General features: G+C 39.8%; 1 protein-coding gene across 6 annotated transcripts in view; it reads left to right on the forward strand.

Moving 5' to 3' along the window:
- The window catches only part of LOC124860539 (rho guanine nucleotide exchange factor 9), a 62,606-nt gene extending 50,919 nt beyond the window's left edge, over positions 1-11,687 (forward strand). For all 6 annotated transcript variants that reach the window (XM_047353927.1, XM_047353930.1, XM_047353928.1 and 3 more), the window contains 4 exons: positions 2,909-3,040; positions 4,360-4,603; positions 4,945-5,013; positions 9,543-11,687. In XM_047353927.1, coding sequence (XP_047209883.1) covers positions 2,909-3,040; positions 4,360-4,603; positions 4,945-5,013; positions 9,543-9,718 — 621 coding nt within the window. In that variant the 3' untranslated portion in view covers positions 9,719-11,687. The remainder of the gene's footprint in view (positions 1-2,908; positions 3,041-4,359; positions 4,604-4,944; positions 5,014-9,542) is intronic.
- The last annotated feature ends 3,816 nt before the right edge of the window (positions 11,688-15,503 follow it).

The following is a 15,503-nucleotide window of genomic DNA, read 5'->3' on the forward strand; positions in this document are numbered from 1 at the left end:
GTGAAAGCCTAACGGGTAGTCAGGCAGCTAAACAGGCAGTTTTATTGACTTAAAATAGCAAAGACCAAACAACACTGTCCGTCTGATTTTACACAGGATGCAGCTGGTTCTGGGCTTTCTTCTAGGGTTTAGGCTGGAGATTCAATTCAATTCAAATCTGATTTATTAATCCCAAAGGGAACTTAAATGTTGTTGCAGCTCATACTATGAAGGTTTCTTTAAAGAGCCGTTGTAGTTGCTGATGGCTGTGGGCAGAAAGGATCTGCTCTAGCGGTCCGTCTTACAGAAGATCTGAAGAAGCCTCTGACTGAAGACACTGTTGTTATACAACAGTCTGATGAAGAGGATGCTCAAGGTTCTCCATAATGTTCTTCATTTTATGAAGAATCCTTCTTTCCACAATGATCTCCAGAGGTTCCAGAGGAGTCCCCAGAACAGAACCAGCCTTTTTTATCAGCTTGTTGAGCTTTTTTAAGTCCCTGGCTCTGATGCTGCTTCCCCAGCAGATGATGGCAGAAGAGATCACACTCTCCACATCAGACTTATAGAAGATATGCAGCATCTTGCTGAAAACACCAAAGGACCTAAGCTTCCTCAAGAAGTACAGTCTGCTCTGTCCCTTCTTGTAGATGGCTTCACAGTTGCATCTCCACTCTAGTCTGTTGTCCAGGTGAACACCGAGGTATTTATACTCCTCCACCACCTCCACTTCTTCCCCCATGATAGAAATTGTTTTTGACTTATTCCTGTTTCTCTTAAAATCTACAATCATCTCCTTTATTTTACTCACGTTCAAAATGAGATGATTGTTTCCACACCATGCCACAAAGCGGTCCACCACCATCCTGTACTCAGCTTCTTGTCCATCTCTGATCCACCCACGACTGCATAATCATCCGAGTATTTCTGCAGATGACAGGAGTCTGTCTTGTACTGGAAGTCTGAGGTGTACAGAATGAAAAGGAATGGTGAGAGTACAGTCCCCTGTGGTGCTCCTGTGCTGCTGACTACCTGGTTAGACTCACAACCCTTCAGTCTCACAAACTGTGGTCTTTTTGTCAGGTAGTCTTTGATCCAGGAGATTGTTGAGGCCTCCACCTGAGTCTTCTGGAGTTTCTGACAAAGCAAATCAGTCTGTCTAGGACCTTCATGATGTGGGCAACAGGTCTATTGTCATTGAGGACTGATGTGTGTTGGAGTAATTGCTGTGCTTTAGCACAGGAAATGCGCAAAGTAATATAGGGTAAAGGACTAACACCTCGAAGTTCCTTGCTGCTACAAGTAGCAGTCTGAACACAGCCTGTGGGAATCTGTGAAAGAAAAGCCTGGGCCCATATAAGCACCGATAATGAGGAGGAGAAGGAAGCAAGGAGAATATTCTGGTTGAGTTTTGGCTGATTCAGCTGGCGGTAACAAACAATGAATGCTTCATGTACAATCTGCTCTGGTTGGAAAGCAGTGTGGCAGCCAGTAAGACAACTCCCATATTATAATCAATAAAAAAAAAGCTACACGCTTCTGTAAGCGGGCTGCACGGTGGCGCAGTTGGTAGCACTGTTGCCTTGCAGCAAGAAGGTCCTGGGGTTCGATTCCCAGCCGGGGGTCTTTCTGCATGGAGTTTGCATGTTCTCCCTGTGCATGCATGGGTTCTCACTGGGTACTCCAGCTTCCTCCCACAGTCCAAAGACATGCCTGTTAGGTTAATTGGTCACTCTAAATTGCCCTTAGGTGTATGAATGAGTGTGTGTGCATGGTTGTTTGTGTGTTGCCCTGCGATGGACTGGTGGCTTGTCCAGGATGTACCCTGCCTCCTGCCCATAGACTGCTGGTGATAGGCACCAGCTCCCCGAGACCCACTATGGAATAAGCGGTAGAAATGACTGACTGACCTCCGTAAGTTGGTGTGATCAGCTCACAGTGATCTGGTAAAAATCACACAAGCATCTGTTTTGTATGCATATTTTCTGTCCGATTTGGTCATCAGACAGTACACGGTGACATGTATGGCATTGCGTTGTGTTCTGCGCATCGCTCAGCTGGGGTGCAGCACAGTCATGCTCTGTCGTTTAGCAACACGCATGCAGTAATGATTTTCAAGCAGGAAGCAGAGACTATAAGAGCAGCCTGTGGCCATACGACAAACTATTCGCCTTTCACAGCTCCAAGGATTTGCTCACTTTTCTACAAGTGTACTGCAATATGACGTCTGTCTAGTACAGGTACGGGAACTATTGCACAGAACCTGACTTAGCTGTCCTTTGCTGTCCATGTTTTTTTTGCAAATGGAAATTAGTCTTTCTTGTAATCGAGGGAAAAAGGTAGTTACTTTCTTTGAGCTAACTGGAAGGGACAGAGCTGCATCATACTATGCTTGATAAAGCTGGTGACACCTTTGATTGCTCCAGCAATTTTCCTGGCATCACATTAAGTGGCTTTAAACCAAAGAAACAATTTGATCGAACATTTTAATGTTTTCACACTGTAAAATTTTTTGAATACTTCGTATATCTTGATACTTCTAACTGGTCCATGACTACCTAAGGGTGTTGCAGTAACTGCTGCATTGTACCACAGGAAGTGCACAAAGTAATATGGGGAAATAACCTAAAAATATCTTAAAGAACTAGTTTTCAATAACAGTAAATCACTAGACGCTACTGATTTAAGACAAAATCAGAAGATTAATTAATGCATTTATTCTTCCCATGTTATTACAGTCTGAGACATTAAATATTTGTTTAATATGTTTAATGTCTCAGAATTATGAAAGGTCCCTCAGAGCCACAAAAAACATTACATAACTGCTCCCAATGGCTGAGCAAATGTAGCTATAATTAGTAAATTGGCTATAAGTATAGTAAGTACAAGTGTCCATTAATTAGTTAAGTTTTTCTGTGATTGTATCTAGGGAGATGATATCTTAGACAGGAGCTCTGAGCTTATCTACACCGGGGAGTTGTCATGGATCTATCAGCCGTATGGACGCAGCCAGCAGCGGGTCTTCTTCCTCTTTGATCACCAGCTGGTGCTCTGTAAGAAGGTAAGCTCTATCTGCCTTCATTTTTTTTTTTTTTTTTGTTTATTTCATCTTCCTTTTGTTTCTATGTTTTAAAGGGTCTAAACAACCTAACTGCAAAAACATAAATCCCCAGTTTGTGCTCCAGCGAGTTTGGGAATCACATGACTGGTTAAGAGGTGAAGCTCGAACACAGTCTGACTTCATACAACCTTAGTGAGGAGTTGAAAATAGATTACATAACGCTGCGTGAGACACTAGTCCGCTGGGAAGATGCATTCAAATCCTAAGCGCATTCCACAAAATGGAGCTGTGGTCGTTTGGGCTCTAATGCACTTGGGCTGTTATTCTTCCTGTCAAACGAATGTTTACGCTCGGCTGGACTCGATACACTCGCAGAGATGGAGACGCAGATGGACAGACATACACATACACACACAGGGGCCATATCACTGCATTAACAGAAGCAGAGGAACAACAGTTTCATCACAGCGCAGACACATAGAAAAACTGAAAAGGAAAATAGATATGTCGTCCATCTGTTTTTCCACCCTTCGGTCCCCATAGTTCGAGACTCTCCGGCATTCAAACTTAACCTCGGTATTTTGTTGGGTCTTTATGTAACCGTTCTTATCCTCATTGGGTGGATTCAGCCTCAGTATGTTCCAAATTATGAATTCCAGTCTATTTTCTGATTATTTAATATCCAGCGTCCTCAGTACAATATGTGCCAGGGATCCTACCAGGCCTTAGGGTGTATCAGAATAGAAGCCTGTTGCAAGTACTCTTCTACCTCCTCATCCCATCTTATACTAATCAAAACAAGATCTACGTGTATTTTCTATGTTGATTAATTAAATCCTTTTTAAGGATATTGAGGCACCGGCTCTAGAAGAGATTGTTTTTTTGTGATAATTTTTCTCTAGAAAAGTATAATCCAATATTAAAAAATTGTAAAAGAATCCATCACCCACCTTAGCCTAGTTATGCAACTGAGACATACCACAAAAAAATTAGGAAGAATGGTTCAACAAAGTTTTGACTCAGGGAAGCTGAGTAGAAACTGATACCACACTTTTCCCATTTTTATTTGTAAAATCATATGTACCTTTACTTTCGCTTAACATTAATTCATGTTAGTCCGTCATATAAAATCCTTTGAAGGTATGTGGTAGTAGCATGACAAAATGTGCTAAACTAGGGTTATTATTAGTTATACATTATTATGATTTGCTGTATACAGGACACACGTTTAGGATGCTAAAGGAGAAGTACTTGTTGACCAGTTTACTCTGCACGCAGACACACACTGTTACAGAAATCCTCCTTTCCCTCCTCACCAGGACCTGATACGTCGGGACATCCTGTACTACAAGGGCCGCATCGACATGGATCGCTATGAAGTCCGGGATGCTATAGACGGCCGGGACGACGACTTTAATGTCAGCGTTAAGAATGCTTTCAAATTGTTCAACAAAGACAGCGAGGAGATCCACATCTTCCTGGCCAAAAAGCCAGAAGAGAAGATCCGCTGGCTCAGGGCCTTCCATGAAGAGAGGAAGATGGTACTAGAGGACGAGAAAATTGGTAATCACACACGGTCTATAGCTTCCAGTTTAGCTGAAATCATTGAATTTAAAGTTGCAATAAAAGGATAATAAAGGATAAAGGTCTGTTGTATAATAATAATACAACAGACCAGCATTAGTTCTGACTTGCTGGGTTCTGTCCAGGAGATAAATAACTCATTATTAAAGACCCGTTATTAATATTGCAGAAGATTTTCTTCTTATCTGCAACTTAATTTGATAAACAAAACCTTAAACTTTTAACCTTAGCTGCTTCCGCCTCTGAAACAGACACCATGCAACAACGTGATCGGCTGGTTCTCCATGAATGTCTGACCAAATTCCTGCGCTGTTGTTTAGGTTTCGAGATCTCTGAGTACCAGAAGCGACAGGCAGCCATGACAGTGAGAAAGGTGACCAAACAGAAAGGTGAGGCAACAAGAAGATACCAGGTGATTTTCCCTTTTGTTTTGTTTTTCTCACTGATCTACTCTGTCTTCTCATCGCTGTTTACTATTTCTTTAATAACCTGCTCTCCTTTTTTATTTTCTGCACTCCGTTTAACACATGCCTTTTTCTGAGTGGAAATAGGCCAGTCTTGGACCAAGTAACCCAGAACAGTGAAGAGATCATTTTTACTCGTTGTATTACAGGGCCCTCCTCACTTGTTGGCAGCAATGGTAAAGATGTGTAAAAAGACTTAAAATTAATTCATCTCTTTATTGCAGTAGCATAATCTCACACTTAGAAAAATCCAACTTTTATTATAAATACATTTATCTTATTTTGATGTTTAGTGGCACTCTTAATTCTGATTATTTAAATGTAACTGGGGAAATTTTGTAATTTATTCATACGTTTATACATTTTTAAGTTAATCAGAGAGGAACTTTTGATTAGCAATCAAAAACGTCTTGTTTCTCTTTGGTGTAAATTAAATGGGACACAACAGCCTATTTGCCGGTCTTCGAATGGGAAAGAAAAGAGAACATTTATAGCAATAATTAACAGTTGAAAATAACTGAATCTGTGACAAACAGAGCTGTTTATATCTGCACATCGAGCAGGATGGTAAGAAAACTAAAAAAAAAAAACCCCAAAGCTCAATGTTACAGAACTGCAGCAAAGAGTGGCGTTTTGGGGTCACCAGGTCTCTAAGGCAACCATTTAACAGTATCCACACGTCAATTGGTTGGCAAAAAATCCTTTCCTGTTCTACCAACACAAATGTAAACATGGGAAATTTGCAAAACTATTGAGTCTAACTAAAACCTGCAGGATTTAGTCAGATGAGAGTAAGATTGAGTTTTTAAAGAAAAAACTCTCCAGGTGGGACTTAAAAATGGTTCCCACTGTTAGGTACAGTTGGGGATCTGTGTTTCTATTCCACTGACCTTGGGAACGTTGTTAGAATTAATGGCATCATGAACTATTTGAAATATCATGACATTTTAAATAAAACCTGGTGGACCCTACCAGTAATCGTGACCTTCCGTAGGATCTTGATCTAAAACATCTGTCCAAATTAACAGAGAAGTGATTAACAGCACACAAAATTGACTTTCTTCCATAGCCTTCTCAGTCCTAGAAAACCAGTGAGGTGAGCAGAAGAGAAGAGAGCATATGACAGGACCCAGGATCCAGATTTTGCAGAGAGGAACAGTCAAAGATCCTTCTCTCTGTTTACTTTAACCTTGTGAAATATTATAGGAAAAAGGCTAATTGATGCTCTGTTGGCAAAAGGGGTTATGCAACGTTTTAACAGCAGGGGTACTGATAATTTTGGCATCAGTCAATTGTTAAAAACAATAATTCTGTGTGATTTTGTTTTACCCGCACTTGATAACTGAAGTGAAAGTTTGAGATTACCATACTGCAATGAAGTATGATTTTATTTGAGGGCTTTTTCCACATGTTTACCAGAGGTGCTGATAATCATGGAGGGGGCTGTATATCTAATATCTTTTGTCAGAGTTAGGTGTCAGTCAGCCCATATGTCAGAACGATTTAATACAGGTTGAAAAAGCAGCCGTTAAGCATCAATGAAAAGACAGAGGGCTGTTTGCATGACATGTGAAGGATGATCCCAGTCTTCAGGACATGTGGGTCTTGTGTCATACTTGTCTAGAAACTGTTAATAGTAATACTCCAGATGCGTTTCTCTCTCTCACTGAGCTAAGGTTGTTAAGCCTCTGTTTGCCTATACATGCTGTTTAATATTGCAACAACACAGCATGGCAAATCAGAGTGAGGATTTCAGCAAAGGGTTTCCTCACATTTTCTGCGCTACACGTTCTGTCCATGTCATTGTGGCAGGGGTAAATAACAAACATATGACAATGAGCTCAGTAGCAGACGAACATGTCAAACAAACTATTTTATTTCCAAAAGGAAGGAGCACCCACATGCCCACGCTCGCTGGCATCATCCTTTAAGATTTAGCCATTTATATTGCTAGGCTAGATGTTTGTACATTTATCATTACTGATGTTCTTGCCAGACAAGCATGACCATCCATTAAGGTATTGATGAAGTAATAACTACAGCTGGAATGTTCTCTCTGACGCTAGGAATCCCCCCCGTAGATGTCTGTGAGAAGTAAATGTTGTGTGTTTCTAAGTGCTGTATGTGTACGTGGCTGGCACAAGGTGAAGTACTTTCTTGAATTTCAGATTCATTTATAGATTTCATCTTGAGAAAGAGGGCCATGTTGTATGGACATGGTTTGAAAATGATAAAGGTATATGCATTAGAGTTCCTCCTTAGAGCTAGCACAATAAGATGCCATGGCAACTGCTAAGCAGCATTGGAAGGTGTTGTGTTTATAACGTTGGCACTGGAGCATGCAATCACTGTCCAATCTGTTTACAAGCATTATCTTGACAATCCAAGATAAACAGCCTCTACTAACACAAATAGATCCAACCTCTCTGACTGCTAAAACAGAAGACACCATTTCTCATCTCTTTGTTTTTTTTTTAAAGATGCCATGGCAACGTTTAAATATTTCATCTTCAAATTCTGATTCCTTATTCTGCTAGCATAGCTGTGATGCTTGTAGACTGTAGGTCAATGACATTGTAGACTGTAGATTAGTGCCTATTAAAATGCTTTCTGTTGGCTCTACTTTCTCCACTTGTGTGTTCTAAGCATTAAAAGGTGCTATTCAAACAAACGCGCAGACGACAAACTTGGAAGAACAGACTTCAAAAGCCGGATTTCTTCATCATTTCAGGTGGAACCTGTCAGTTCTCTTGTTGGGCTGCCTCAGAGTTTGATTGAATAGCATCACCGTCCTCCACTGTGTCATCGCTACAGCTGAATTCTACTTTTCTGCCAATTCAACTTTCATCATATGATCAAAGTGTATCATATTTCATGATTAATGTGTAGGAATGATAACTAGAGGCTCATGTTTGTCTGTGTGCCTGATTTCTGTGTGAAGCATGACTTTATGTTGTGTTGTTCTTCGAGATGCACCAGTTAAAATGTGGTGGCCAATTTCCGAATTTGAAGCTGTCGATAACAATTTTAGCAGATTCAGACTTCTCTTTAAGAACTATTATATACAGGCTTCCTGTGCAGTCTTGAAAAATCTGGAAAGATGACAGATCCTTTCGATATTTTTTAAGTCTGGACAAGTAGTGAAAACTGAGTGTGTAAAGATTTGGAAAGGTTTCCTTTCCTAAATCAAAAATCAGAATTTCAAAAACATTTAGTGTTTTTTTTTTACATTGATTTCATCTCTAATTTGGCTTGAGTTTAATATTTCAGCCCTCAGTACAATGGATTTTGGAGTTACTCTCCAAGGGCCAACAGATTTTTAAAATGTACATTTCTTGGCTTTCTTGGCCCCAAAAAGAAATTAACATCTGGAAAAGTGTGACATTTTGACATGAAAACAATGTTAGGAATCTTGAATATGAGGACATGTAGGAGCATAATATTTTGCGGCTCTCCTGCTGGTCATTAAGTAATTATATTAGGAGCAGAGGTTACATCACACAACTGTATGGAAGAGCAGTCAATGCTCAACAGGGTTTGACTTTTATTCCTTAGGCACAAGCAAATAATTACAGAGTTTTGCATTTTATAATTAGAAAAAGCATATCTAAAGATTCATGATTCTTTATTGTCATTATGTCAGCATAATAAACTTTTGCTTACACCCAGCTCAAAAGATACACATGTAAGAGATAGACACAAAATTTAAAACCACTTATAGAAAAAGAGAACATAAATGTGGCATGTAGTATTTAGTTTTTACATAAAGTGCAGCTTGTGCTGAAACAGTCTGAGATGGGCTGGTGGTTTGTTTGATTGTCAGCAGGGATGTTTAGTGTCTGCCTGCAGGGGGACGATTGCCTTCACTGCTTCGGGAAATAAACTAAATTACAGATCCTTATCTCAACTTTGAGATAAAGATACCAAAAAAAAACTAAATTCAGCATATTCTATAACAGAAGCTCAATGTTCAAAAGAATCAAACACATACTTTGCTCTACTCTGTTTAGCTTTCCTAATATCTGCTGAACATCTCGCTCTCTCGCAGCCTGAATGGACCAACCACTGACCTGTATTTTCTATGACATGTCTCAATTAAGGAAAATAGTTTCCTTTTAAATATGCTTTTTCTGACTTCATCGTTAAACACATCACTGATAGTGAAAATAGGTTGAGTCTTCTTCACTCAAAAACAGCGTCCACAGGAAAGAGCCTTGTTGCGTTTGAGTGGTGTTTTCACTAACCATGTTTTACGTTTCGGGACAATCTGGTCACCAAATAATTTTTCAGTGCATCTCTAGTTGTTTTTTCTGTTTCATACAAGAAACTGATGATGTTTCCTCTTTGCTACCTCCCTTCTTCTCTCTTCTGCTTTGTGCTCTGCACTGCATCCTTACCCCTATCTCTACCCCCCTCAACCCCTTGCTTTTTTTCTTTTGCACCTGCCTTCCCAGGTGTAAACAGGTGCACGCCCCCCTCATACCCGCCCCCACAGGACCCCCTCAGCACGGGGCAGTATGAGGTAACGGAGGACATGGCACAAGGAGAGGTTTTTGAATTCAGTCAATCCAAAAGAGGCCAGGGGCCTTTCTGGCAGAATTTTAGTAGATTAGCTCCATTTAAGAAATAGAGGAACCTAGACTCTTCTGAAGGACCAGCTATTTTTCTTAGAAGCACTAAACACTGGATGATAACATCCCATGATGAAGAAAATACAAAAACCACAAATACACAAGAGACTTTGAAGTTAAGGACCAATGTTATTATATCATTTGATCGGAAACACCAAGAGGACTTTGAGACTTGAATTTAAAAATTGAGAAAAAATACACCTTTACAACAATTCTTATTTGTTAGTAACGTTCTTAGTCATCAAGTTTCTCCAGCTGACTCTGCTGTCACAAACTATTTCCCTCAGATTCTGCACATTCACACCTTCTGAATGTTCTGGAGTTCTTGCGATTACTAAATGATTTCATTTTGAATCCATCATCATCATCATCTGGAAAAAGCAACCCTGCAAGGTTAAGCTGGGTCGGTCCTCGTGTGAATGAGATCTCGCTGTGCTGCGATCCTTCTGAATGGGAGTTCGATTGATAACATGGGAATCTGGTGTGTTCAGGACCTGCCCAGCTCAATAATCCCAGACGGATCAGGCTGTCTCTGCTCCACTGATGCCTGCATCTGAAAACCATCCATATTCATATCTCTCTCTAACAGTGTTCTTATGATAGACCCTCTTCATTTTTTTATGTCTGGCTTCAAGTCTTCCCTCCCTACTCCTCTTGTCCTCTCTATCTCTCTATCCACCTGCTCAGCTTCTGTGAGTCAGTGGTTCTCGGAGGAAGAGTTTCATTCTTTTGGAAACCTGCCATTGGCCATGATATGACAGGTCAGGGAACAAATCAATAGTCGGAACATCAATAGAATATTTACATCCTCCCGCCAACTGCTCGTGACAGGGTATTCACATCGACTCACACTGATGCTCAGCGCATCCCGCTCAGATGAGCCGTCTGGGAGCGGGAGATAGGCAGATTATGGTCCACCTGCCTTGCGTCACAGCCCCCCACTACCACTACCACTACTCTCCCCAGAGACCACCCCTGTAGCACTGTGCTGGCAGCTTACTGGGTGTTTGGAAAGAGCACAGCCTACCTCCAGAAATGAGCAGTAAAAGTCAAGTTGATGCATCAGCCAAGGTCCAAAAATCTGTTTCTGACATCTTGCTCTAAAGGAAAAAAACGGACTTCTTGAGTTGATTTTGTAGTGTAAAATATATCCAGTCTGAGTTCTTCTGCTCTTATTTGAATACAAGGGATACAAATATGCAATGCTGCAGTGTGGAAAATTAGTGGGAATCCCAACCAGCCTACTGGTTAAGGACATTTGGGTCTGTTCTGATTTAAAAAAGATCTGATACCATGAGGAGGGAAAAGGAAAGGTGTATTTAATCTGTAGCATGCACCGTCCCTCCCGACAGATTCATTAATCTCTTAACACTTCAAATTTTGCTTCGCCCCCACCACTGCGCCTCTCTTCTCACGCCCTTCGTCACGTCGCCCTACGGATCTGATCCGTGTTCTGGCAGTTAGCTCCGGCATCCCTAGTGATTTACAAAGGATCGAGGCCTGATCAGATTGATTTGTTTAATCAACAAAGTCCCTGCGGCTGGTTTTGGGAGAGAGATCCTCGTCGCAAAGTCCTGGAGGATCTAAAGATCCTCCAGATAAGGGAGGATCTGAGGAGGGGAAAAAAAACATCGACTCTCATCATGAAGGCATAATTCTACTCTTGGAATGTAAGGCAACCATCTGTCCATACTATGTGATCATGTTTTGACGTCAGAAGTACATTTTTGTTTTGAATTATATCACCCAATGGACAGTGCATATACAGTATGACAATTGTGCAATGTGATATATCATTATATATCTTCACTACTCACTACAGTGTGCTATGAAAGAGATAAATATCGTTCTATGTCATTTTGTTTGCCTTCTTATGGGCCTTATAACCTATCAGACACAAGACCTTAGACTTGCTTTGTATGTTGTGTAATTTATGTTCCGTTTCAGTAAAGGAAGTTGAGAAATGGGTGAGTTGGCTGCTGGTTTCTGTAGAGATGGCTCCCAGTGAGATTGTCCTGGAAGATTAACTCTCATGCCTGGCACAGCAAAATGAAATGGTTCCCAGGCCATGATATCCTCAGGTCCCGTGCTACACCTATACACCACCACCACCCCCCTTACTCACCGCCCCTCGGATCAACACTACACACACAGGAATACACACACAACACAGATGCACAATCACTTGCTGGCCCGTTCTGCTGCGGAGAAGAGAGATGATATCTAACAGTGCCTTCCAGCATTCCACTAGTGATTATCTATTCAGTTTTCACTGGCAGATTTAAATTAGTCATGTATTTTCCCTTCGGTGCATTTCTTCTTTTCTTTCTTCTTCTCGTCCACACACTGGGAATTCCTCGTCCCCCCACTCCCACACCACCCAACTCCCAGTGAACGAAACTCCCAACAAATTGGACAGAAACTCAAGGGGTCGGGCCTTTTTTTCCCACACGAGTACTTACTGTGTGTCTGACTGAAACACTTTTAAACATTTTATTGTTATTATTTTGTATTACACTCATATAGCTGCAATCGACTTGCACAGAAAGGTTTGTTCTAATTCTAGTTACATAGTGTTCATTTATTATCTATATAACTTGCAGAAAGAGGATTTGATTTGAATTTAGAGTAGGAAACAGTTTCAAATTACTCAAGTTAGACTTCGCATTTCAGAGTATATTATTAATAGTTAGTTATGGATCGAAAGAAGTCATCTATTTTAACTTTATCTGCTACACTCTGTAAATAGTGTAAAAAAAACAGATCATATATTTGGATATTTTGCGTTGGAGACGAATGTTGTTCCAGTTCTAGCGTGCGGTAGACCTCAGTACCAGGTAAATGCATGCTTGTGGCATCCAATATTTTGCATGAGACTTAAGGCAACTCTTAACGGATTATTTACGTTCATCAAACTTCCAAACGTTTTTCTTTTTTTTCCTTTTTCTTTCCCCATCCCATCATAGCGGAACCATTCATACGTGAAGCCATGCCATCTCACTAAAGGGAGTTGTTTTCTCTGTCCACCTGTATCCTACTCACTTTACGCTCCAAGTTGTAGCCTGTGCTTTTATTTATTGCCACTTAGAGCAGCATGTCAGTCTCTCATGCTGAATGAAACATCTGTCAGGTGAAACGACAGACGACGATGGTCTCCATGCCCAGATAAAAATGGGTATTTTAAACCGTAACCTTTCATTTTATTGCGCTTTTCTTTCATGCTGCAGACTGCTGATTATTTTATTTCTTTTGTTTTTCTTTTGGAGTGCCATCATCAAGCGGAGGCAAAACGGGTATAATTTTTGTATGACAACAGTGAACCAAATAGGAGTTAGCTCTGATCCTGGCTGTTCGTGTATAGATTTGTAGTCGAGCAGAAGACATGAAAACATGTGAAATCCCCCTCTTTACACAAGCTAAAGCTAGATACACACACTGAAATCATTCTCTAGTTTAAGTAATGACTTGAGATGAAAATTTACTATTCTATTTATTGATATCAGTATTAGGTCATTGAGTTTGGGCCAAACTGTTTAAATGATGTATATATATATTGGGTTTGTTTATTCTTACAGTATATAACGTTTAATCTGACCTTTTAGGACTCCTGAAGGACAGCCATCTGTCCAGTTTGAGCTCTTTTTTGTCTCTTTGCTCATGTAAGCTGAGTTAGCAGAAGGAAATTCATCATAGAATGCTTAGATTTTTGTCATTCTTGTCTTTTATAGTCCAGGGTTAACTTGAGCCAGTAACCATCCACGTTCAGCATCCATTGCCTAACAAAAATATCAACACCCCTTTAGCTTCTGTATGTTTTGTAACATTACAACCACTAACTTTAATATGCTTTATCAGAAATTATTTGATAGACCAACACAGAGTGGTGTGTAATTGTGAGGTTGAGGCGAAATGATGCATGGTTTTCTTTTTTTGTTTTCACAAATAGAAATCTGAAAGGTGTGGCTTACGTTTCTATACAGCCCCTCTTACTAGGATACTCCCATAAATACATTTTACTGCCACCTTGCCTTCATAAATCACCTAACTGTTAAGTAGATGTTACCTCTGTATAATTTAATAGCATCATGAAGACCAAAGAACACATGGATGAAGAAGTGAAGAAGTTGAATTATAAAGATTATAAAACAAATGCCAAGCTTTGCTGCAAATGTACCAAGACATGGCCGCCTACTTTAACTAACTAGCATGGCAAGGAGAACATTAACTTACAAAGCAGCCAAAAAAGGCTCTTGGTAACTCTGGAGGAACTACAGAGATCCACGGCTCAGGTGGGATTGCTAAAAACATGCACTCCAGAAATCTGGTCTTTATAGAAGAGTGGCAGAACAGTGTCATTTTCAGTTTACCACAAGCCACGCGGGTGACACAGCAAACATGTGGAAGAACATACTCCGGCCAGACAATGTTCATGCAGAACAATATTTGTGGATGAGAAGCATCTCCACAAAGGACTTAGAATTGAGGTGGACTTTCACCTTACAGCAGGACAACCACCCTAAACCTACAGCAATAGCTACGGTGACGAGGTTTACATCAGAGCATATTTATGTTCTAAAATGACCCCGTCATAGTCCGAGCTTTAATCTGACTGAGAATTTATAGCAAGACTTAAAAAACTGATGTTTACAACACTTTATCCAATCTGCCTGAGCTTTAGCTCGTTTACAAAGAAGAATATGCAAAAAATATCTGCCTCTAGATGTGGAAAACTGGTGGAGAGATACCCAAAAAGACTTGCTGCTGTAATTAAATTAAAATAAATTAATTAAAATATGATTCTACAAAGTATTGACTCTTGGGACAGAATACAAATGTAGGCCAATTTTTTAAGTTTTTATTTGTGAAAAAAAACGCAGAACAAAACAAATGAAAACGATGTATCCTTTTCGTACTACTGATATATCAAATACAATCTCAATGAAATACATAGAAGTTTTTGGTTGTAATGTGATAAAATGTGTAATTGGACCAGAGGTATGACTATTTTTGTAAGGAACTGTTGCCGAATCTTCAGTTCACAGTGGATTATAGGATCCTGTGTTGTTTCAGAATAGTCAGGGTACAAAGTCTTCAATGAGCCATATATTCATGTGGTGTTTAGTGACAACATGAAGACTTCAATACCCACACTTGGAAACTTTTCATTGTATATTACCATCAAGTATGAGGTCCAAATTTCTTTCCTGTCACAGAAAAATGTACTCCACATCTTTTGACACCATATGCAAAGTGTTTTTCTTTCTTGCTTTTTTTCATGCTTTCTTTTATTCTTTCTTTCTTGCTTGCTTTCTTTTTATTCTTACGTTCTTTCTTGCTTGCTTTCTTTTTATTCTTTCGTTTTTTCTTGCTTGCTTTCTTTTTATTCTTTCGTTCTTTCTTTCTTGCTTGCTTTCTTTTATTCTTTCTTTCTTTTTTCTTGCTTGCTTTCTTTTATTCTTTCTTTCTTTCTTGCTTGCTTTCTTTTTATTCTTTCGTTCTTTCTTTCTTGCTTGCTTTCTTTTATTCTTTCTCGCTGGCCTTTATTTGTTGTAGAAATGGATATAAACCTGAAAAATAATGCCTATTCAATCCAGAAACTGTGAATGGGAGAGTGGAAATGTCAACTGTATGTACATTATATGTTTTGATGTAATCAGAAGCACTGGGAATATGTTGTACTTCGCTGTAAAAAAAAATAAATCCATATCTGATATAGCTGTACTTTTGTTGAAAATAAAACCTCTACAGAACGCTTTGTTGGGGCATCAGTGTGTGTGAGCGGGA

Source organism: Girardinichthys multiradiatus, chromosome 23 (genome assembly GCF_021462225.1).
Source record: "Girardinichthys multiradiatus isolate DD_20200921_A chromosome 23, DD_fGirMul_XY1, whole genome shotgun sequence".
NCBI classification, from domain to species: Eukaryota; Metazoa; Chordata; class Actinopteri; order Cyprinodontiformes; family Goodeidae; genus Girardinichthys; species Girardinichthys multiradiatus.